The sequence below is a fragment of the Carcharodon carcharias genome, chromosome 17, assembly GCF_017639515.1.
Source record: "Carcharodon carcharias isolate sCarCar2 chromosome 17, sCarCar2.pri, whole genome shotgun sequence".
Classification (NCBI taxonomy): Eukaryota; Metazoa; Chordata; class Chondrichthyes; order Lamniformes; family Lamnidae; genus Carcharodon; species Carcharodon carcharias.
The window spans coordinates 93750364-93776231 of record NC_054483.1 but is presented as its reverse complement, the minus strand read 5'-3'; the positions used below and the strand labels follow the sequence as shown (position 1 = coordinate 93776231).

At 45.5% G+C, this 25868-nt stretch overlaps 1 protein-coding gene across 1 annotated transcript in view; it reads left to right on the top strand.

Moving 5' to 3' along the window:
* The first annotated feature begins 4182 nt into the window (after nucleotides 1-4182).
* dntt (deoxynucleotidyltransferase, terminal) overlaps nucleotides 4183-25868 on the top strand; it is a 304739-nt gene continuing 283053 nt past the window's right edge. The window contains exon 1 of the mRNA XM_041210212.1: nucleotides 4183-4394. Coding sequence (XP_041066146.1) covers nucleotides 4183-4394 — 212 coding nt within the window. The remainder of the gene's footprint in view (nucleotides 4395-25868) is intronic.

The window sequence follows — 25868 nt, the reverse complement described above, 5'->3', positions numbered from 1 at the left end:
GCCGAACTCTCAAAGAGGAATGCTCTAAAATATTCAATAGATAATTTAAAGTGACAGTGTCACTCTTTTTAATAGTTTTTAGAGTAGGTTCAGAAGCAGCTTGCTCTGAAAATTCTACTTAAGAATCATCATATTGACTCCTTGGTTCAGGAAATGGTACGCTGCAGCAATGTGATACCTGGTTCGGAGTAAAATCTGCAACTTAGTTTTGTGATGATGTCAGATATTTTTAACGTGCTACAGATTGCATTGCCACATTTTTTTGGGTGTGGAGATTGTACTTCATGCTGCGCTTGTTTGGATGGAGGTAGGCTGCACGTGATTATAGTATAATGTTGGCCAAAGTGGGGACCATGCTGCTCCCCTCTCCAAAACGCTGTCTGTAGCCTCTAGGCTCTGCAAAGGGCAGGACAGCATTGTTTGAAACTCATGTGATCTAGTTAGCTTTCCTTTCTAAACTCCCTATTAAAGGGAAGATGTAGTCTGAAGTGAAGTCTGCTCACCAGTCAACTGCATAGATTTCTGGAAGCAGAATGACAAACACATAAAAGAGGACACTCCTAGGTTTAGTGATGCTACCCTGGAGTCTCTGATGACCAAGGTGGAGGCTGATGCTAAGGATGTGGCAGCAGTGTCGTGAAAAACTACAATGACTTCATATGGGTGCTCAATGTGAGTGAATGCATCCTCACGTTGCATCTCATGCCCACGATAGCACTCACCTCTCACGTTACTTAATGTATCACACCCCTATCACTCATCAAGGAGCACACCCCGGCACTCAGGACTCACACCTAACATTCGTACATTGCGCCTCAATCACATTCACCTGCCAGCATCACATCCACCTCTCGTTGCATCTACAGAACTCCAGGTCTTCAGCTATTGCAGGCACATCACCCAAGCATAGAGCCACACAATCATGAAGTCTGCCCTCTCTCTTGAAGGAGAATGTCACATGCAGCACTAGGCAAACCTAGGAAACCAGGGTGGTGCCTGCATGACTCTATCACTCCCTTGCGGAGCCAGTGCTGCAGATCATGAGTCCAGAGGTGACACAGGCATCAAACATTACAGAGGCTGTCCAGGGCGAAGGTAAACAACTCCTTACCTCCTTTCTGAACTCTCTCCTCACCTTCATCCTGAAATGTAACATCAAATGAAAGCCATAAATGGTGTGACAATGGATCTTTCCTCCCCACCAAGCCTTTCCTTTTGCTTGTATGCTTTCAGATACCCAGGTCCTGCCATCGGGACATTCTCAACAGAGCTGTAAGGAAGAACTGCAGCAACCCCATGTCATTGAAGAGGAAACAGCATCACTTGATCTTACAATCCCAGTCACCGGCTCTGAAAACTTTAGAGGCCAGTGTAGTGTTGGGATCAAGGAGTGGGCTGCAGCTAGGCCAGGAGGAAAGGCTAGCTCGTGTGTCAGCTCACCAAAGGCCGAGTTTGCAGATGAGTCTGCAGGAGACTCAACTGAAGATTTTGATGTGGATACGGCATACAGGAGAATGCTGATGACCATGCACACCAAGATACTGAGTGCATTGGCCAGGCTCCCAGAGAGCCTCCTGTCACTTTCTAAGAGCATGGAGAAGGCCGGCTCCAACATGGCATGGGGAATTATTCAGAGCTTGTCTCCCATCCATTCCTGGAAGTGGGGGCCAGCTCCATCGCCGTGCTGGCAGACTGACCCATGATGAAGTGTCTGAAGTGTCCTTGGCCCAGCCATCTTCGGCTGCTTCATCAGTGACCTTCCTTCCATCATTAGGTCAGCGTGAGGATGTTCGCTGATGATTGCACAATGTTCAGCACCATTTGCGACTCCTCAGATATTGAAGCAGTCCATATCCATATGCAATAAGACCTGGACAATATCCAGGCTTGGGCTGACAAGTGGCAAGTACATTCATGCCATACAAGTGCCAGGCAAAAAGCATCTCCAATAAGAGAGAATCCAACAATTGCCCCTTGATTTTCAATAGCATTACATCACTGAATTCCTCAGTATCAATATCCTGAGAGTTACCATTGACCAGAAACTGAACTGGACCAGCCATATAAATACTGTGGCTACAAGAGCAGGTCAGAGGCTAGGAATCTTGCAACGAGTAACCCACCTCCTGACTCTCCAAAGCTTGTCCACCATCTACAAGGCACAAGTCAGGAGTGTGATTGAATTTTCCCCATTTGCCTGGATGAGTGAAGCTCCCACAACACTCAGGGAGCTTGACACCGTTCAGGACAAAGCAGCCCGCTTGATTGGCACCACATCCACAAACATTCACTCCCTCCATCACCGACACACAGTAGCAGCAGTGTGTACCATCTACAAGATGCACTGCAGGAATTCTCCAAGGCTCCTTAGGCAGCACCTTCCAAACCCATGACCACTAACATCTAGAAGGACAAGGGCAGCAGATAGATGGGAACACCACCACCTGGAAGTTCCCCTCTAAGTCATTCACATTCCTGACTTGGAAATATACCGTTGTTACTTCACTGTGGCTGGGTCAAAATCCTGGAACTCCCTCCCTAACAGCACTGTGGGTGTACCTACACCACATGCACTGCAGCGGTTCAAGAAAGCAGTGCACCACCACCTTCTCAAGGGCAACTAGGGATAGGCAATAAATGCTGGCCCAGCCAGCGAAGCCCACATCCCGTGAATGAATAAAAGGAAAAAAAGACCCCAAAGTCTCACTGCTATGTGGAAGTTAAGAACAAGGTCATGAGCTCCATGCTTGATGCCATACAGGCTCAGATGGCTGTCACTGTGGCTGTGTATCTCTGTGCAGAAAGGTGTATGCAGGCTCTCACAGCAGTCCAACAATCTGTTTTTTATCCCATCCCTAATTGTCCATGAATTGAGTGGCTTGAGAAGGCAATTAAGAGTCAATCATATTGCTGTGGAGTTTGAAGTCACAATAAGACCAGACAGTGTGAGGATGGCAGCATTCCCTCCCAAAAGGGCATTAGTGAGCCAGATGGATTTTTACAACAATCAATGGTAGTTTCATGGCATCATTAACTGAGACTAGCTTTATATTCCAGATTTACTAATTGAATTCAAACCTACCTGTTGCCTTGGTGGGATTTGACCCCATGTCCACAGAGTATTAGCCTGGGCTGCTGGATTACTAAACTAGTAACATTACCACTACATCACCATCTCCCCAACCTCTCTTTAATTAATACAAGGTCAGGTCCCACATTGCAGCTGAGGCCTGATCTTTGGTGAGTGGAGCACAAATTCAAGCCTGGGATCTGCAAGGCCCAAGTTTGGAATCCTGGCATCATATCAGCCATTTGGGCACCAGGGCTACTAGAGATGGGCAACAAATGCTGGCCCAGCCAGCGGAGCCCACATCCTGTGAATGAATAAAAGAAAAGAAAAAAACCCCAAAGTCTCACTGCTACTGTGGAAGTTAAGAACAAGGTCATGAGCTCCATGCTTGATGCCATACAGGCTCAGATCACAGAATTACAGAATCACACAGTGCAGAAGAGGCCCTTTGGCCCATCAAGTCTGCACCAACACATGAGAAACACCTGACCTACCTACCTAATCCCATTTACCAGCACTTGGCCCATAGCCTTGAATGTTATGTGCTGCCACAGTGACGTGGGAACCAGGAAAAAGCAAGCGAGCGGTAGTGGCACCCACTTCTGGTTAGGCCGTCAGGAATGGCACACGGTTGACAAAATCCCCTCCAATGTTTCTGAATAGAGGGGGAAAGGCACATGGATAATCAAAATGTACCCTTTGAGTCACTTCTCTTCAAAGGAGAGAAGGGGAGAGAAGTTGAAAAAAAATGAGTATTTTTGTTGTTTTGTTGAGATCCCTTGTTCTGCAAGTTATGAAACAGGATTATGTAAATCTTTGTATTAAAAAGGTATTAAATGAAGACCATGTAAATGTAAGGATTTTGCTGCTTTTTATTGTTGTGGGGCAATGCTATTGCACTCCCCAAAGGGTTAAAATCTAGAAACTTTGGTGCTTGTGCAGAAATTCAGCAGTCTCATTCTTTAATTGGTTTACAGTATTTGCTAAGAAAATCAAGTGGGGGTGGCATCACTGATAGACGTTTAACTGAGTGCAGAGAAAGTGCAGGTGACAGAGGCTTGGTGCAGTTGAGGGCAGATAGTGTAACTTTAACATTAAAGCAATCCCAAACGATGAGCTCAGCAGAAAAACTGGGAGGAATGGGAATCATACCAAAAAGGAAAAGGCAGAAAGTGACAGAAGCCTGCAGTTCACAATATAAGCATGAAGTCAGATTTCAAGATCTGATCCTATTTATTGTAGAAAGGAAAATGGGATCAAGCAGAAGAACATTTCTGATGGATTTAGCACGTAAGAAAGGATTCAGAGTCGATGATGTCCTGAGGTATAGCCTTCTACACTCTGGTTGATGTACTAACTTACCTATAGTATTCTTAATCTGCTCTCCTGAGATGATGTGAGAGGAGGCAAGCAGGTAACACAAGACAAAAAATCAGTTGGATTTCTAAAGATTGTAACCTTTAGTCAGATGACATTCAGAAAATTTATATAAATGCACAGCAGAAAGTGAATTATATCTGGTTAAGCATGGCTAGAGTTTAAAATTCTGTTAATTGTGGCTTTTGTATATGATCCATTGCTTTGGTTCTGTAAATATTAAAGAACCTACAGAATATAATGATGTTAACAATGTTTTTTTTCGAAGTTTTTTAAGAAAAGCAACTTTTGGTATCAATCCAGCATATTGATGGTGATAACAGGATTCCTTTATGACTAAAAAAATACTTTTTCTCCAATGTACAAGTAGCTTTTTAAGGTTTTTCTGATACTTAAGGTAAACTCTTAATACAAGTACCATTTTACTTATAGATTGCGATTCTTTTGATTACATTAGGGCATCATTTGCTCCCAGGTGTTTACCCTCTTTTCAAAGGAGAGTTATTATAATTTATCTGGAAAATTAACTATCTATATATTTACTTCCAAAGAGTTATTACGCTTGAATGCATGAAGCAAAAAGTGCAAAAGAATGCCAGTTTCACTTAACTTAGTTTTGTAGAAAGTATTCAAAAATGTAATCATTGCATACATGGTTGGTATGACCAGTAGATCCGTTAGAGCGATGCCAACTAAGCTGGCATGTTTTTGTTTCCATGCATGAAAGAAATACTTGCAGTTATTTGGTGTCTTTTTATGGTTTTTTTTAATACAGTTTAGAATGTTGCCACAATGCTATATTTTGTGCCAAATGCAACCACAGACACGAATGTAACCTAGAAATGATGGATCAAGCCAGATGTCAAAATCCCCAGTGGTATAGCTAGGGTGTATGTAACAGGAAGACAGGGGTTTAATAATTGTAAATTATTTTTCTCCAAATAAAACCACAGGAAGAGGCACTATGAAATTTCAAACTGTAATTTTACACATGAAGTGTTATTTCAAACTGAAAGAATTATTTTTCTTACTGTAAATTTTAACACCTGGCGTCAAGGTAATCAAACAAATGATCTTTTAAGTTTAACAACCCTTCAAGCAGTCACTTGCATAATTTTATGACTTTTAAAATGTGTGGGAATAAGTGGACTGAATATTATGACATTAAGACGATAGTTTTAGTTTTTTCTTAAAGTGTTAGTTTAGTTATTTGGAATGCCCATAAAGCTGAGAAATATTAATGGCGGCAGAATGCATTACTTTCACCTTTTGACACCTGGCATTGGTTATACCACAGTTACTAATCCTGCAGCATCAGAATAACATGGCTCATGGGAATGGGGTAATATGTTAGGATGGATTGTGGATTGGTTAAGAGACAACCCTGAGCCGTAACTTCCAACTAGCGTCGGAAAGCGCCGGCCCTTAGGAATTAGAAGAAATTAATACCTATTTACTTGGTCTTGAAAATTATGTTACCACTTCCATTTGCCAGAGCTACTTGGGGCCTGCATTGACACAATCCTCGCAGGCCCAAGTGAACTGTAGTTCCAGTGTATTCAAGGAGGCCAGGCTCCCTTTTTTATGGCACTTGCTGCCATAAAGCAGGTAAGTTTAGAAGGAAGTAAAGTGTCTAAGGTAAGTGCATAGGAATTGTAGGGTGGGGGTGTCCAGGGGTGTTGGGGTGTCGGTTGGAGGTCTGGCGTGGTGGGGGGGTGTTGGTCGGAGGTCCAGGGTGGGATGGAGGGCGTTGGACAGGGGTTAGGGGCACGGGGGGGTCGGTTGGAGGTCGGGGGGTCAGTTGGAGATTTGCGGGTGTCGGAGGTCAATGGGGGTCGGAGGTTGGGGGGTTTTGGAGGTTGGGGGTGTGGGCAGTGTTGGAGGTCAGGGGTGTGGGGTGGGGGGTGTCGGTTGTGGGAGGATGGGGGTTGGGGATGTCAGAGGTCGGCGGAATGGGTGGTGTCAGAGGTCAGGGTGTGGGGGGTGTTGGAGGTCAGGGGGTGGCAGGAGTCCCGTGTTTGGTGGGGGGGGGGTGGTTGGGAATGTGGGGGAGTCCCGTGGGGTTGGCTTTGGTCTTTACAATAGTTACTCAGAAGTTGGAAGAGGTTTTAATTCTAACTTTTTCTGAGTAACTATTAGTGTAACCCCAATGGAACCAACCGAAGTTAGCGATTTAAACCGCATTTTCGGGTTGTTCCCAGTGCAGCACAATTGCCCAGAGGAAGTGCGCATTTCTGGGCAATTGCCATGCAAACCCTTACCTGGGAACTTCCCAGAGGAATTCCCCAGAGCATCTTTAGAGTACCCCCCAAATTCGACGCTGGGGAGCTCCGAAGTTACGGGCCAGGGAGTAGCAATAAACAAATAGTTTTCTGGATGCTGGTGGTAACTGGTGAGGTGTTGCAAAGGTCAGCTATTTACAATCTAAATCAATGAATCAGGTGAGGGGGCCGAGTGTAAGGTATCCAAATTTGCTGATGATACAAAGCTAGGTATGAAAGTAAGATGTGAGGAGGACATAAATAGGCTGCAAAGGAATATAGACTGGTAAGGTGAGTGGGCAAGAAGGTGGCAGATGGCACATATTGTGGGGCAGTGCAGAATTATCCACTTGGGTAGGAAGAATGGAAAAGCAGAATTTTTTTTAAAGGTTAGAGACTACTAAATGTTGCTATTCAAAGTGATTTGGAGGCCCTTGTACCTGAAGCACTGAATTAACATGCGGGTACAGCAAACAGTTCAGCAAACAGTTTACTGTGAGGGGTGGAGTATAAGAGTAAGGAAGTCTTGTTCCAATTAAAAAGGTTTTTGATGAGACCACACCTAGAATGCTGTGTACACTTCTGGTGTCCTTACCAATGGATGACTATATTTTTCTTAGAGGGAGTGCAACAGAGGTTTGCTAGACTAATTTCGGCATGAGGGGATTGTCTTAGGAGGACATATTGAGTAGATGAGACCTATATCCTCTAGAGTTTAGAAGAATGAGAGGTGATCTCATTAAAATGTATGAAGCTCTTAGAGGGCTTGATAGGGCAGATGGTGAGAGGCTTGTTCCCCTGGCTGAAGAATTTAGAATGAGGGGACACTGTCTCAGGATAAGAGTGAGCTGTTTAAGACTGAGGTGAGGTGAATTTTCTTCACTCATACAGTCGAGAATCTTTGGAATTCTCTACCCCTGGGGGATGTGGATGTTTAGTTGATGAGTATATTCAACACTGAGAGTGATACATTTTGGGCAGTAGGGGAATCAATGGATAGGGGGGAAAAGGCAGGAAAATTGAATTGATATTACTAAATGGCAGAGTAAGTTCAAGGGGCTGTATATATCTTGTTCCTATTTCTTATGTTTTACTTGCTTTTTTTGTTTATGTGTAATATGTATAATATACAGTGGAAATTCTTCATTGACAAAAGACAAGAAAATATTGTGGTGATAGGATTTTCCTAGCAGCCATTATGCAACTGAAAGCCATCTATTTGAACGCTAGGCATTGCAGTCTTAATAGAGGGCTAATTTCAATGTGATGAGAAGGGAACAACCAGAAAATGGAATCAAAGACTGACCCTTATGCGAGAGATCCTTCAGGTACAAGAATCCAGCAAGAGAGAAAGATAGGGGAGCCGAAATTGGGGCTCCTTGGATGACGAAGAAGATAGGGATTATGATGGGACAAAAAGGAGGGTGTATGATACATGCCAAATTAATCCTTCAAGTGAGAACCACATCAAATACAATAAATTGAGAGGGGAAGTGAAGAGGAAAATAAAACTGACAAAGAGAGAATATGAGAAAAGAAAGGCAGTCAACATAAAATGGAACCCAAAAATATTCTACTCACATGTGAATAGTAAGCAGAAAGTAAGAGTTGGAATGGGTTCATTTAGGGACAAAGAAGGTGTAAGATATTTAGAGGTGCAGGGCAAGGCAAGGGGAGATTAAAGGGAATGTAGTGGATGCTGTCAAAATGGGTTTTAAGAAACCATTTGACAAATTATGACATGAAAAGTTTGTTAACAAAAATGAGGTTCATGGAATTTGGAGGTCAGTGTCCAATTGGATAAAAGATTGGCTTAATGACAGAAATCAGTCAGTTATGGTAGATGGTTGTTTTTTGGACTGGAGGGTGGTAGGCAGTGGTGTTCCCCAAGGATCAATGCTAAGACCACTGCTTTTTTCACCATATATTAATTATGTGGATCTTGGGATATAGAGTAGAATATCAAAATTTGCCAATGATATCAAACTTGGACGAATGGCAAATGGTGAGGATGATACGAATTGCCTGCAATATGATATTGATAGGCTAGCAAAGTGGGCAGACAAATGGCAGATGGAATTTAGTATAGAGAAGTGTGAGGTGAAGCATTTTGGCAGAAGGGGTAGGGAGAGGCAATATAGACTTAATGGTGCATATCTAAACTGTGTGCAGGTACAGAAGGACCTGGAGTGCATGTGAAATGATCTTTGAAGGTGGAAGGCCATTTGAAGAGAATGATTAGAAAGCATATGGCATCTTTGGTGCATAGGCACATTTCAGTATGCGAAGTGTCATACTTCGTTTTCTTTGGAGGAAATACGATTTTCCTCTGCATTTTTGACCATGTGCCATTTTCCTCTGGTTTTTTTGTCGGTCGGGAATGCCTAGTATGCAAACCACACACCCGCCCCCAGCTGAGGTGGGGTTTCTCATATTAAATGGGGGATGAAAATCAAATTTCATCCTGCACACCATTTTCTCCTGGTGTTGCAGGGTTTTGAAAGCCCATTAAAAGCACACCAGGTTTGAGAGTTTATGAACAAAATGGAAAGCCTGCTGAGGATTTGGGAACATTCTGAAAGGTAAGTGTAAAATGTTTTCCCAACTTTAAATGTAATTATTAGGTGCTGTATTGTAATATAGATGTGTTTGTAATGAAGTGATTCATTGTAGGGAAGAGTCCTTTAAAAGTAACTTGACCCTTACATTGACCATCATTAAGTAATTGTTCACATGCATTACTTTTCCAATGGAGAAAGCTATATAATACATTGAAAAATGTAAAAAGATGTCCTCTCCTGTCATGTTATGTGCACCGATTTAATTGGACTGGCTGTTATAAAAATAGCTGCAGGGATGATATTTCCTCTGGCTGGGGGGGTCTAGAACAAGGGGTCACAGTCTCAGGATATGGGATAGGGAGCAGACCATTTAGGACTGAGATGAGGAGAAACTTCTTCACTTAGGGTGGTGAACCTAAGGAATTCTCTACCGCAGAAGGCCGAGGAGGCTAAGTCACTGAATATACTTAAGAAAGAAATAGATAGATTTCTGGACTCTAAAGGCATCAAGGGGTATGGAGAGAATGCGGGAGTATGGTGCTGAGATAGAGGCTCAGCCATGATCAGATTGAATGGCAGAGCAGGCTCGAAGGGATGAATAACCAACTCCTGCTCCTATTTTCTATGTTTCTATGCTTCTGGAGGTGGAAAAAATGCTCTGCACCTGTTCCTCCTCCATTGGTTGTCAGACACCCTGCTTTGAAAAGGAAATGGACACCTGTTCTGTCAATAGAGCTGAAAGCTTTTGTTATGACAGCTGCTCCATTATGAATGCTTGGTTGGGACTCAAAAGTTTCTGCTCAATAGTTTTAGAACTATTGAAACTTTTACAAGCCCATTGTAACAGAAAGTATCTTTAATGTGTTTCTTGCTTTCTTTTAGAAACCTAAGGGGCACTTAAAAGGTTATAAGTTTGTTTTTGTCTATGATAGTGTGTTTGCATTCAGGGTTTTCTTTGATTGTTAGATGTTAGGCTGGGATTTTCTGGCCCAGTTGCAGTGGGACCGGCTGCAGAAGATTCAGCAGTCCAGCCAAAGGTCCATTGACTTTCGGTGGGACTGAACAATCCCAGCGGTGGGCGGGGCTGGAAAATACTGCTCTTAATGTCTTTCCAATCATTTTAATATAATTCCCATTGCATGGCTCTTTAGGAACGTACGTGGTGGATACTGGGTGAGTGGCTATGGAAGATAAATGGTGGGGGGGTCCTGTCACATAGAGGTGCCATAGAGTGATCTGGGTGATCTGAGGGAGCATGAGCTGGCATGGGGTTGAGTGAGGGACGAGAGAGCTAAGAGGTGAGGATTAGCAGGCCTTTAAACAACGTTGGGAGCTAGGCTGCTGTGTTGGAGAATCGAGGTGTGCCTTCTAACTGGCCCATCTCTGCACCTGCACTCCTCAGACGCTCCATTGCTCACTGTGAGTCTGACCCCTGTATGAAAAACAACATTCTGTGAGTTGTGAGCTGCAAAAGTACACTTGTTGGGTCTTCCTGGTCCCAGAAGAATCCTTGGCCCATTGAGCACAGAAGCACGGAAGTTATGCTGAACCTTTATAAAGCTTGATTTAGGTTCCAACTAGAGTATTGTGTCCAGTCCTGGTCACCACCTTTTAGAAAGGATGTGGGGGTCCTAGAGAGGGTATGGAAGAGATTTAACAAAATAGTTCCATGGATGGGGGGCTGGGGGGGTAGGGGTTTAGTTACAAGGTTAGGTTGGAAAAGCCGGGGTTGTTTTCCTTGAAGTAAAGGAGATTGAAAGGAGATTTGATAGAAATGTACAAGATTGTGACAGGTTTAGATGAGGTAGTCAAGGGAAAAACTGTGTCCATTATCTGCTAATACAGGGACTAAGGCATACAGATTTAAGGTTTTGGGGAAGATGCAGCGGGAATATGAGGACGAACTTCTTTATGTAGCAAGTGGTAATGACCTGGAGCTCGTTGCCCACAAGGCTGGGGGAAGTGGAAATGATCAAGGATTTCAAAATGAAATTGGATGGGCACTTGAAGTAAATAGATCTGCATGTGAAGTGAAGCTGACTGGATTGCTTCCTGGGGAGCTAGCAATCATGTTGAGTAAGTACACCCACAGTGCTGCTGGGGAGGGAGCTCCAGGATTTTGACCCAGCGACAGTGAAGCAGCAGTGATATATTTCCAAGTCAGGATGCTGTGTGACTTAGAGGGGAACTTGTAGGTGGTGGTGTTCCCATGCGCCTGTAGCCTTTCTCCTTCTAGGTGGTAGAAGTCACAGGTTTGGAAGGTGCTATTGAGAGAGTCTTGGTGAATTGCTGCAGTGCTTCTTGTAGATGGTGCGCACTGCTGCCACTGTGTGCTGATGGTGGAGAGAATGAATGTTTAAGGTGGTGGACCAGGTGCTGATCAAGAGGCCTGCTTTGTCCTGGATGGTGTTGGGTTTCTTGAATGTTGCTGCAGCTGCACTCATTTAGACAAGTGGAGGGTACTCCATCACACTCCTGACTTGTGCCTTGTAAATGGACAGGCTTTTGAGAGTCAAGAGATGAGTTGCTCACCAGAGAATTCCCAGCCTCAGACCTGCTTTTGTAGTTGCAGTACTTACATGGCTGGTCCAGTTCAGTCTCTGATCAATGGTGATTCCCAGGATATTGATGTTAGGTATTCAGCAGTGGTAATGCTATTGAATGTCAAGGGTAGATGGTTGGATTCTTTCTTGTTGTTCATTAGCTGGCCCTTGTGTGGTGAGAATGTTACCGCTGAGATTATGTAAGTAATTAGCTGAATGTTTAGTGTGTGTGCCTTTTGTTCACTTTGAAGCAATAATATGGGACCATCATTCCCATTGAAAATGTAACTATTTTGCCCCTCTCATTTTATTTTCTCTTCTTTTTTGTGTCTTCAGTGGAATTTGCATTTGGGTAGGGCTAGATGTGTACTCTGCGTGGAGACTTCAATGCCTTTCACCAACAGTGGCTCAGTAGCACCACCACTGACCAAGCTGGCAAACTCCTAGAAGATTGGACCTGTGGCAGGTGGTAAGAGAGCCAACAAAAGGAAAAAACTTACTTGACCTTGTCCTCATCAACCTACCTGTCACAGATGCATCTGTTCATGACATAATGTTAAAAATGACCACTGCACAGTCCTTGTAGAGACGAAGTCCCATATTTACACTGACGATACACAATATCATGTTGACTACCATGCTTAATGGGGTAGTTTCAGAACAGGTCTAGCAGCTCAAAAATTAGGCATCCATATGGGCCATCATGAGCAGCAGAATTGCATTTAACCACAATATGTAACCTTGTGACTTGGCATATCCCTAGCTCTATATTTGCCATCAATAGCGCTCCTGGTACCCTGGTCCATTGAAGAGTGCAGGAGTAGCACTATGCATACATAAAAATGACAGACTTGCCAACCTGGTAAAGTTATAACTTGCATGCTAGGCAGCATAAGAACTGTGCTATAGACAGAACTAGCAATCCCACAACAAATGGTTCAGATTAAAGTTCTGTAGTCCTTCCACATTTAGTCATAAACGGTAGTGGATAATTAAACAACTAAAAAGAAGGGAAGGCTCCAAAATCATCCCCATTCTCAATGATGATGGAGCCCCACCTGCCAGTGGAAAAGACAAGGCTGAAACATTTGCAACCATCTTCAGCCAGAAGCGTGAAGTGGATGATGCATTCCTTTAGTGTTCATGAAAATCTAGTGTCCTGTAGTTCCTTGTCTGAGTCACATTTTCTGGATTTGGATGTTGGTATTGAAACACTAGATTCTTCCATGCTGAGCATTGTGCATCAGCTCTCTGGCAGGCTGCCTATTGTACCAAATATTTGCTGGTATTTGCCCATCAAACTCCATAGCCTTGCCTGGGAGATTGTGTGGTTGCAGATGTGGGTCATGGTGTGTAGAAGATACATCATGCAAGTATAGGACATTCTCACAGGACCAACAGATCTTCATCTATCGATTTTTTTCATATACACAGTGGGTGAAAACCCCTGATTTAGATCTTCATCACTGACTCTGCCAGAGTTGGCATAGTCAAGTGGCCTGGCCTACAGGAGTGAAAATTCCGTGGCATGGTACCATATTCTGGGATGTCCCCTGCCAAAGACTGAGAAAATACCAGCAGTAGCTGCCTGCCTGAGTAAGTAACAGCTGTCACTCTCTTGCCCTCCTCCAGAGAAAGATCTGAGTGCCCAAGTAGCCCCTTTACAAAGAAGGCTATTTCAAACCACACAGTTTTTGGGATTCTCGCAGTTGGAGTTTCAGGCGCTGGCCAAGGATCAAAGATGGAGAGCAATGGGAAGTGTTGAAGGCCAGGCCTCAGGCTTCAGGGATAAGGTAGATCTTTGAAAAAAAAGTGCGGCAAGGATTTGCACCCCAGTAGAGACAGTGCCCCAGAAATTCTGTAAGGTTCCACCCAATTTGCATCTGTTTTTTGCTATTTCTCTGGGTGTTTTGAAATTATGGTGTGAGACCATGAAAACCCAGAAAGATTTCAGGGCCAATATATGGTATGTTTCATAATTTTAAATTTATAAATTTGGTTGGCTCAAAATAATTGTCCACTGAAGGGATTGGAACAAATTGTTTGATTAGCAGCTTTGGTTCTTGATTGTTTGATTAGCGGGTTTGGTTCTTGATTGTTTGATTAGTGGGTTTGGCTGTTGATTGTTTGATTAGCGGGTTTGGTTGTTGATTGTTTGATTAGCGGGTTTGGTCGTTGATTGTTTGATTAGTGGGTTTGGCTGTTGATTGTTTGATGAACGGGTTTGGTTGTTGATTGTTTGATTAGCGGGTTTGGTTGTTGATTGTTTGATTAGTGGGTTTGGCTGTTGATTGTTTGATTAGCGGGTTTGGTTGTTGATTGTTTGATTAGCGGGTTTGGCTGTTGATTGTTTGATTAGCGGGTTTGGTTGTTGATTGATTAGCGGGTTTGGTTGTTTTGTAAATGGGAGCTTTGGAAAAAATGGAGGGATTTTCATATTTACTTGTTCTCCACTTTGCTATTTGTGATTCATTCACATTTAATTAATTGGATGCCTGATACTTCAATAGAGTAAAAAAAATCATGATTGTTTTGTCCTCTGGATTTGCAGCACTTTAAGAGTATGGCATCTTGACGTTTTTCAGGTCTGGCGGCTTTAAATGCTGTGAAACTAGGCACGTGTGCCAAACTCACGGTGTTTAATTATAGAGATAGACATATTCTATTTTTACTTGATATGGAAGGAGTGATTTTGCAGATTGTGCTGTCAAGAGGGAGCATTTACTTGCCAGCTGCCAGGTAAAAAAATCTAAAGCATGCAACATTTGATTTTCCTTACAGGGACTGTTTTAGCAAAGAGCTGGCGCAGACACAATGTGCCAAGTGGCCCCCTTCTGTGCTGCTAACTTCTAAATTTCCATGGCCCTGGAGCTGGCAAAACTCACTGCTGTCAGTATCGATTAGTAACATTATCCCAGTATTGACTGTATTTCTCATGCTTTAATTTTTGTGTACTGAGATGAAGGAGCAGGTGAGAAGTATTTTTTTGTCATGATGATGTGGTGTGTGCGTATGGAATATTAATTTTTAATTTCACTGGCTGGTCAAACATATATTGAACTTCTCTAGAAGGACATTTTTTGAAACAAGCAAAGACACGGACTTAAGATGGCTACCACAGGTCAACTGACACATCTGGTATTGGTCAGTTTCTGGACGTTTCCAATGTGTATTACAATTAGGATATGCCAAGGCAAACCTCCCATGGAATTCACACCTGCTGATGGCCAGAGTTACTTCAAAGATGAACTGAAACTTGTAATTAGCTCTCATCTTTTGCATTTCTATAAAGCTACCTTTCAGGCAGAGACAGAAAGTCTAACAGGAACAAAAACAAAAATACCTGGAAAAACTCAGCGGGTCTGACAGCATCTGCAGAGAGGGATACAGTTGACGTTTCAAGTCCGTATGACCCTTCATCAGAACTAAGAAATATAGAAATGAGATGAAATATAAGTCTAACAGGACATTGGCTATATAGATGGTGTTGAGATGTTCTTCCTAACTCATCACAGAGAAGAATGGTCTACTCAGAAGTGATGGCTGGGACATTAAAAAAAAAAGTCACCCAGGCCATAACACAATGGGCAAAGTCTGTCCAGACATGAGCTAATCAATTACCTCTGTGGAGTTTCATCATTGAGGGAGAGGTCATTTGACCAGAATCACTATTTTGAAATGTCTTTTATTACAACAGTCTAGGAGAAGAAGTCTGCTAATAGCCAAGTAACACCATTTCTTGCCCTTCTGTCTCAAGTTCAGAATAGTATCTCTGAGATCACCATCTCAGAGATAGAGAATTTTAATCAAGAGAAAACGTCAGGTACAATAGCCTTGACTTTTGGTCAGTGTTCAGAAATTACAGGTTACAAATTACAGTTTTCATCTGCCTCAACCCCACTAGAATTTCAAGACCACCATTGAAAAACTGCTTCAGCCTCAAACAACAGCAAAGGCCTCATTAAAAAGGGAACTGTCTATTTTTTTTCACCTTTTTGTCATTGAATCTTAATTCAGCCAAAAGTTAACATTCTGTACTGTATAACTTGTAATTTCGCATGCTTGTGGGTTTGTATGGGTGGAATTTTCCCACAATTGCATTAAGTGTGGTAGTGGGTGGGTAAAATGGAGTCCTACCCACTGATGAAAATGGCGAGTTTTCAAGCTACATTGTCCCAAACCTGCCTCAATATTTATTCACTCCCTTGAAAATGCTGTTTCCATGGTGAGCGAGCTCTCATTCGCCCGCTCGCCATCACCCCGCTGCTGCATCATGCCAGCCACCATCTTCAAAAGACAGCTGCCAGCAAAATACTCATCGCCACCAGCTCACCACCGCTGCCTGGGAGACATGGCCAGCAAAGGAATAAAGACTGCATCCCCCGCTTCAATGACGGGTCCCTCAAGCGACTGCTGGATGCCATGGAGGCCCACCGGGATGCGCTCTGCCCCGGCTCTGGCTGCAGGATGGGTAACAAAGTCACCAACCCAGCTTGGCAGGCGGTGGCTGCGATGGTCAGCACAAATGCCCTGCAGAGGAGGACAGCCAACCAATGCTGCAAGAGGATGAATGATCTCTGTTCCATCAGGGTACATCACTCTTCTCATCACGCCCAACTCCCACACTCACAAACCCATCACAATCCACAGGACCCTCACTCACTGCCACTGCAAGGGACATCACCATTCACTCTTTCACTCACACCATCATGGTCCTCATCTCATCCATGGAACCACTCACTACCCACACAGGCGAGGCATACTTATCATCTGGCCCAGCAGACATCCTGATACACTCTCCCCATCTCTATCAATGCAGGACAAACTGGCTCACAACAGGAGGGAAAGGTCGCAGATAGGTGGAATGATGCTGGAAATCAAAGTACTAAACAGAGTTTGAAAACAGAGCCATCCAGCTGGCCAGCGATGACCAGGACCAGTCCTGTGCCAATGGTGAGGTTGGCACTGGTCTACCAAATGTGGATCCAACAGTGCAACATTGATTAAACAACCTTGCTGTGAGTGATGTGTCCTCTTTCACAGGCCCCTGCCATGCAGTAATTATCTCCCCCTGCTTTTGCAGGCATATCTGCCAAACAGCCGACAGAGTCCACGGCTCAGGGCCTCCAACCAAGCCCCGAAGAAACTGCTGAAGAGGAATCTGAAGGCACCCTCCCTGAAGTCCCGTCACAGTTCTCACCCGTACCCACCACCGAGCAGACACGCACCTTGGTGGGACCTAGCTTTAGAGTAGCCTCAGGATCACATTGCACTTTCTGACCTACTGCAAGCGGAGGCAGGGACTTGCCAGGTCCCCGGCACTTGGAGGATTGTTGGAGGCCAGAACATTGCTGAGTCCGAATCAGATGACGAGCCTCTGGAATCGGACATGTCACAGCTGTTGGAGCTGCAAAGGCAAGCTCAGGAACAACAGAAAGCGATGTCCAGACTCCAGATTGCAAGGCACAATGGAGGACTCCGTCCATCTTCAGGCTGAGGTGATGGAGCCAGTATTGCAATGCACCAAGGTCAACACTGGCAGGATGGCGGCCACCATGGAGACCTTAGTCCTGGACGTCACTCCTGCACTGCTGCACAGGCTTAACTCCATTGTAGATGCCATAGTTAGCCTCCTACAGTGTGTACTCCAGCTACCCCTTCCACTCATGCAGTCAACCAGGGGCCCTCGGGCACCCGTAGGGAGGAGGATCATCAGGTGCACACTCTAGGGCCATCCACCCAGGTGACTCTGGGAGTGACTGGTCCATCCAAATCCCCTCTTCCTGTGACCTCCAGTTTCACAGACTGAGGAGGGCACCAAGGCCACACAGCAGGACCCAAAAAGCAGACTGGGGCCCGCCAAGCCTCGGCCCTCTAGAGGATGCCCGCCAAATTCATCACAGACAGATGTAGCAGTCAGCAGGATGCCTGCACCTTTGCTGTGGATGTCCAGAGAGCACCAAGGGTTAGGAAAGTTAGGTAAAAGTAGTTGCACAGCCTGGCAACGGGTGTTGAAACTTGTACATACTGCTTACTATTATCAATAACTCCTAAGAGCGTCACCCTGCCTGTGGCTCCTTGTTCTGATGAGCAGTGTTCTTGTCACTCGGATGTGAAACCTTTCTGCACAAGATAAAATGCATTTGTCTGAGTCCAGGGCCTCTTCCCTGTGCTCTGTGCAGCCTTCAGACCACAGTGATGGTCCAGCCTCACACTCCCTGGGAACATTACTGATGCCTGCACCTTGGCAGTGCTGGTCATTGCAGCCAGAATGTAGTGGGCAGGCACCAGAGTTCTCTCATTGTCTCTATGTGCTCTCAGCATCTTTAAGGTGGGGCTGGCTCCCATCATACCAGTATCTGTGACCATTGATGCTGTGCACCAGCTCCTGAAGGGCTGAGGTGCTGAAGGCGGACACAGCATCAGATGCGTCTAAAGTTTCATGGCTGTGTCTCTGAGATGGCCCTGATCATGGAGCACAAGCGAGCTGCCCTCGGCCAGACAGGAGTCAGATATTCTCAGAGGCTATGTGAAGATCTATGGAGTATCCTTACTGCATGTCGTCATCATCCTCCTGTGATAACACTTAGGGCCCCCACTGCATCTCCATGACAGGAACATTCTCACAGAGGGTATTGGCTCTGAGCTAAGCCAGACTGGAGTGAAACGTTCACAACTGTGATGTGAGGATCTATGGGGACACCTCACTGCATGTTGTCATCATCCTCCACCAATTAAGCAGCTATGAGGGCCTCCAAAGTGCGCCTGCCTCATCTAACCAGTGCGAGAGCCTCACCCCCATCATAATCACCATGGAGAACCGCCTCACCCTCATCCCTGTTGGCCTCCTCATTGGAGGAGACGTGCAGCGCCTCCATCTCTTGCTCAGCCAGCAACTCTCCCCATTGCGGCTCCAGGTTGTAAAGGGTGCAGCAGACGATGACACTGCGTGACACCCTCTGTGGACTATATTGCAGGGCTCCACCAGACCGGTGCAGGCACTGGAACCTCATATGGAATGCTCCACCAAGTTGTGAGCTGCTGCATGAGCCTCATTATAGCGCCGCTCTGCTGCAGTCTGAGGCCGCTGCACGGGTGTCATCAGCCACGGCCTCTGAGGGTAGCTCATGTCCCTGAGGAGCGAACCTTGCAGCCTCTGTGGGCCCTGGAAGTATGCAGGGATCTGCAAGTGACTCAGAATGTAGGCGTTGTGTGCACTCCCTGGAAACCATGTGCATACCTGCAGGATGTGTTTCTGGTGGTCACATATCAGCTGCACATTCAGCGAATGGAAGCCCTTGTGGTTGATGAAGTCCACCGTGTGTAGCGATGGAGACCTGAGTGTCACATGAGTGCAGTCAATCCCACCCTGCCCCTGTGGGAATCCTGAGATCAGGGCGAATCCAATGGTCTTTGCATCCAGCCTGTCACAGTCCCGGGCGAAATGCACAAAGTTCTGTGGCATCCTTGACCTCATGGATGCATTTGTGGTTGGCGGTGAAATCCCACAGAGGTCACCTGTGGAGCCCTGAAAGGAGCCACTGGCATAGAAATTGAGCGCCACTGTCACTTTCACAGCCACTGGCAGTGGATGCCTTCCATGTCCCCGTGGCACCAAGTCCTGCAGTAAGGGGCAGATGTGAGCCACCGGGTCCCTAGACATATGCAGAAATTGGCGACATTAGTTCTCAGTCATCTGCAGGAATGGCAATTGGCAACTATAGATCCTGGGTGCCGCTAGGTGCCAACCAGTCACAGCATGTGTGGGAGCCCCTGCTGCCCCTTCTTGAGGCTGCTGCTCTTGCCTTTGTGCAGCCAGATGCCTCAGTCATTCTCTCCTCCATTTTCTACGGTCTCTGTAGGCCATTTGGCACACAGCTAGGTCACCAGGATCCATGATCCTGACGTGGTCCTCCTGCAGCATGAAAGACAGAGAGACATGGTTATCATGGCTGTACTTGTACCTTTTGTGGCTGTATGTGACTGCTCCTTAATACTTTTCGGAGAGTGCTGGTCACCCCTTGGATGGCCAGAGATGAGTGCGCTGCATGGCTGTCCTGTCAACCTGGGACATGGTCCAAACCGGGATGCTGAGATTGCAAGGGGCTTTGAGTGCCTCCAGCAGTCACTGCTACATGGCCAACGTTGGTGAGGAAATTGTACAATGTGTGTAGCCCAACTGCTCTGCCGGCCAATAAAGTGGTGGCGGACTCGAAGTCTGTGCCGGGGGCGAGGGGGTGGGGGGGGGGGTGTGCGGGGAACGGGTGAGGTCTGGAGCACTTGGTTGCCCTTTGGTGCCTCTGTGTTGCTTGCATGGGCGGGCAGGCTAGGAGCCTGACACCAATCATATCACTGTGGCTGCGCCTGATCTGTCTCAGTTGCAGGGGCACGGTCAGGTTATACAGGTGTCCTGAATGTATGGCCACTCCCCTCGCTTACCCTGCTCCCCTCCTCGATTGCCTGTGGGTGGGATTCAGCACAAGGTCTGCACTCGACACTCACCAACCCCCAACTCAACAGTCACCTCTGAGGCTGGCCAGCGCTTACCCCTGGTTTCCCCCCTACCCTCAGCTGTCACCTTCAGGGCCAGGCATCAGTTACCCCCACTGCACCCACAATCCCCCTCCCCCACCACCTCGGTGCCCCTGAGGCCTGTAAACATCAAGTGAGCTGTGGAGAGCGCTGTTGCTCACTCACCTCAGTTCCCCCAAAGTGAAGGCCACCAAGTGCACGTCACTTCTGTATGCTGTTGTGAAATGTGTCAGCGTGCTTTCCCACCGACGTGGATGGACGATACAGCGAGGTTCCAAGAGCCTGGCGGGATGGCCTTTGAATTAGCTGCTGATGTATTACAATTAGCTCCCCGCCGACCGATGGTGGGAAATGCTGCCCGCTATTGGCAGGCTGAGCGGACGATCGCGACCTGCCTTCACGCCATTGTGAAGCAGGTTGTGCCATATTTTCCACGCGCACCACCTATCACTCCCACCACCAGCGGGCCCGGAACATTCCGCCCCATGTGTATGTTGTGAGGGTTGAGATCTATGTTTGCCTTTTTAAATATTTTCAGAGCTTTACCTGGGTGGGCTTTTTAGCCCAATTAAAAACTAATTCCTTTGTGTTTAAATTCAAGAAAGCCTGTCAGAGTGAATTACTTGCAACTAGCATGTGAATGGTTAAGTACAGACACTGAATTAATACCTGCATTCTTATAAATTACTAAAAATTCTGTTACGATCAATTGAGGAGTGGGAAAGAAAAGGCCGACTGCTGACATAACATTACGTAACTGTGGTACATGATCAATACACATTTATTCTTAAGTAACGAAAAACATGGTAAATGCGCATATTTATTTAGGTAAATGCGTTGTATATATGCACACAATGACAATGGCCTGAATCTTCCAAACACTGGCAATGCTGGATGCGTTGCAGCTGTATGCGAAGATCCTCCTGACCCGACACTGCTACGCATTTCTCCCAGGATCTTCTGATCTCTGCTGTCAAAGAAATGCGGGGCGCAGCATCCCCCAGGGAACTCCCTTGGAGTAGAGTGGAGTCTGGGGAAGAGAGCACCCACCCCCTTTTTACTGCACAAGCTGCTGTATTCTGGTAAGTATTGAAAGGTCCAGTCTTTTAATGAATGCTAGTCAATGGATGAGTGAGTGGCTGAATGGATTGGTAGCTGAGGTGAGTAGGTGGTGATTGGGCAGGTGAGTGAGGTGGGTGAGATGGATGAGCAGGTTAGTCGGTGAGTTGGCTGGGTGGGCAGGTTGGCAAGTGGCTAGGCAGTTGAGGTGGGTAGTTGGATGAGGTGGGTAGATTGGTGAGGTGGCAAGGGAGAGAGATGGGAAAACAAAAACAGAATTACCTGGAAAAACTTAGCAGGTCTGGCAGCATCGGTGGAGAAGAAAAGAGTTGACGTTTTGAGTCCTCATGATCCTTCCACAGAACTGAGCGAATCTAAGGAGAGGGGTGAAATATAAGCTGGTTTAAGGTGGGGGGGTTTGGGTGGGGGGAGAGAAGTGAAGGGGGTGGTGTGGTTGTAGGGACAAGCAAGTAGTGATAGGAGCAGATAATCAAAAGATGTCACAGACAAAAGAACAAAAGAACACAGAGGCGTTGAAGGTGGTGATATTATCTAAACGAATGTGCTAATTAAGAATGGATGGTAGGGCGCTCAAGGTACAGCTCTAGTGGGGGTGGGGGGGAAAGGCTAGCAGGGCATAAAAGATTTTAAAATAATGGAAATTGGTGGGAAAAGAAAAATCTATATAAATTATTGGAAAAAACAAAAGGAAGGGGGAAGAAACAGAAACGGGATGGGGATGGAGTTCAAGATCTAAAGTTGTTGAATTCAATATTCAGTCCAGAAGGCTGTAAAGTGCCTAGTCGGAAGATGAGGTACTGTTCCTCCAGTTTGCGTTGGGCTTCACTGGAACAATGCAGCAAGCCAAGGACAGACATGTGGGCAAGAGAGCAGGGTGGAGTGTTAAAATGGCAAGCGACAGGGAGGTTTGGGTCATTCTTGCGGACAGACTGCAGGGGTTCTGCAAAGCAGTCACTCAGTTTACGTTTGGTCTCTCCAATGTAGAGGAGACCACATTGGGAGCAACGAATGCAGTAGACTAAGTTGGGGGAAATGCAAGTGAAATGCTGCTTCACTTGAAAGGAGTGTTTGGGCCCTTGGACGGTGAGGAGAGAGGAAGTGAAGGGGCAGGTGTTGCATCTTTTGCGTGGACATGGGGAGGTGCCGTAGGTTGAGGAGTAGGGGGTGATGGAGGAGTGGACCAGGGTATCCCGGAGGGAATGATCCCTATGGAATGCCGCCGGGGGGTGAAGGGAAGATGTGTTTGGTGGTGGCATCATGCTAGAGGAAATGGCGGAGGATGATCCTTTGAATGCAGAGGCTGGTGGGGTGATAAGTGAGGACAAGGGGGACCCTATCATGATTCTGGGAGGGAGGAGAAGGCGTGAGGGCAGATGCGCGGGAGATGGGCTGTACACGGTGAGGGCCGTGTCAACGACCGTGGGTGGAAAACCTCGGTTAAGGAAGAAGAAGGACATGTCAGAGGATCTGTTTTTGAAGGTAGCATCATCAGAACAGATGCGATGGAGGCGAAGGAACTGAGAGAATGGGATGGAGTCCTTAAAGGAAGCGGGGAAGCTGTAGTCGAGGTAGCTGTGGGAGTCGGTAGGCTTATAATGGATATTGGTGGACAGTCTATCACCAGAGATTGAGACAGAGAGGTCAAGGAAGGGAAGGGAAGTGTCAGAGATGGACCATGTATGGGAAGGTGTGTGAGCGGGTGAGGAAGATTAGATAGTTAGTTTGGTAGGTCAATGAGTGGGTATGGTGGGTAGGTCTGTGAATGGGTGAATGGGTAGGTAGGTGAGGTGGGTAGGTAGGTTGGGGTTATAGTCAAGTCTTGTCATGGGGTAGTCAGGAGGTGGGGGTGTAGTCGGGTCAGAGGTTTAGGGTTGGGAATTAGTCAGGTTGTTGGGGGGTAGTTGGTCATGTTGGTGGTGGGCGAGGGGTAGTGTGTACTTGGGTCAGGGGAATTTTCACATTGAGCTGTGGGTCTAACATTTCCTGGGTAACAATCCAGGTAAGTACCACAGAACTGTCCTCCCAATTTTCCGACTCTAACTCAGAGTTGAAGATATTTGCAGAGGTCTCTGGGAACCAATGGAAGTTCATTCCTGAGCAATTCCCATGTAGGTCTGCACATCAGGACTTCCACAGGGTCCTGATGCACATCTTCTGACAACCTGGAGAATGGAAGATTTGGACCAACATGTGAGGGGCACTAACATTTGTAGGTTAGGAGCAGTAAGATATGTGCGCAATGTATTTTTTTACACACCTCTAGGCATCGATGTGGAATATTCACTTGATGTTTTAATTACCTTTGGTAGAAACTATCCTTGGTAGTATTATCCAGTCACCTGTTTCTTGGATCTCTGGCATTCTTATATTATTCATCTTTAGAAATTGTTTTAGCAGAGTTGTTTTGCCTTCTTGGCATCGATTTTATGTTGCTATTTAGTAGTCTCAGGCACTTTTAGATTTTTAAAGAAAGGTGTTGGCTGAGGAAACAAAGAGTGAAATAGGCCAATGGAAAAAATGAAGCACACTGACATATGGGGGAAAGTAGTGAAAATGTGTGATACATATGAGGGAGAGGGTGAAGAATATTAAAGGAAGTTTTGAGATGAGCAGAGAGGTTCAGTGATGACAGTAAGACGAAGTGTATAAGAAAGAAAGAGAGGCAGAAAGGATGGAAACAGCAGAGACTTTTAATTCTTTCTGTGAGAAATACACAGGATGATGAGCTATGATTATCATGTAAATGGAAAGTAAGTATAGTCTGCACCAACAATAGTAATTTGGGCTGTATAAATGCAAGTGAAGGCTGAAAATAAACGGTCTATTCTGTTTCCTGTCTGATAGTGTTTGATGACTAAAATTAAATTGTCGCGCGCACGCCAGGTTTGGCTTGATGTACAAGAAACTAAATTTCTCAAATTTTACAATCCTTAATCTTGGCTTTCTATTTTTCTGCATTTCCCTAAGTAATTTGTTCCCTAACAAGTTGATTTGACTCTGCATACATGGATCTAATTTGAATAATTATTTTTGAAAAGCCAATTACTGGTTTTGGATTAAGTTGCAACATTACCCAATCATTTTTTTTCTGATCCAGCATAACACAATTGCACCTTAGTTAAAATCTTGAATTGTGTGTAGAGTGCAGACTTTGGGCAAGCTATCTTTAGTGGTTGTGATGTTTCAACTACTTTCACTCCAGTATTAACTTGTAATTTTCACCTGAAGGATTATATTAGTAACTTGCACAGATATTCTAGAGCCCATCATTAAGATTTAATAGTTGAGCACTTGGAAAACAGTGGCAGAATCGGACAGTCATCATGGAAAATGATGACAGTCATCATGGGAAATCATGCTTGACAAATCGACTGCAATTTTTCAAGAACGTAACTAGTAGAGTTGATGAGGGGGAGCCAGTGGATGTGGTTAATTTGGACTTTCAGAAGGCTTTCAACAAAGTCCCACATAAGAGATTAACATGTAGAATTATAGCGCATGGGATTGGGGGTAGTGTATTGAGATGGATAAAAAACTGGTTGTCAGACAGGAAACAAAGAGTAGGAATAAACATTTTTCCGAATGGCAGGCAGTGACTAGTGGGGTACTGTAGGGATCGGTTCTGGGACCCCAGCTATTCACAATATATATTAATGATTTAGATGAGGGAGCTAAAGGTAATATCTCCAAATTTGCAAATGACACAAAGCCGGGTGGGAGGGTGAGCTGTGAGGAGGATGCAGAGATCCTTCAGGGTGATTTGGATAAGCTGAGTGAGTGGGCAAATGCATGGCAGATGCAGTATAATGTGGATAAATGTGAGGTTACCCACTTTGGTAGCAAAAACAGGAAGGCAGATTATTATCTGAAAGGCTATAAATTGAGAGAGTGGAATGTGCAACGAGATCTGGGTGTCCTTGTACACCAGTCGTTGAAGGTCCATGCAGGTGCAGCAGGCGGTAAATAAGGCCTTCATAGCGATAAAGATAAAGATTGGTCTTCATAGCAAGAGGATTCGAGTACAGGAGCAGGGATGTCTTGCTGCAATTATACAGGGCCTTGGTGAGGCCACACTTGGAATATTGTGTGCAGTTTGGTCTCCTTATCTGAGGAAGGATGTATAGAGGGTTTACCAGACTGATTCCTGGGGTGGTGGGACTGACATATGAGGAGAGATTGAGTCAGTTAGGAATATATTCGCTGGAGTTCAGAAGAATGAGGGGGGATTTCATAGAAACCTATAAAATTCTAACGGGACTAGACAGGGTAGATGCAGGAAAGTTGTTCCCGATGGTGGGGGAGTCCAGAACCAGGGGTCACAGTCTGAGGATATGGGGTAGACCATTTAGGACTGAGATGAGGAGAAATTTCTTCACCCAGAGAGTGGTGAGCCTGTGGAATTCGCTACCACAGAAAATAGTTGAGGCCAAAACATTGTATGTTT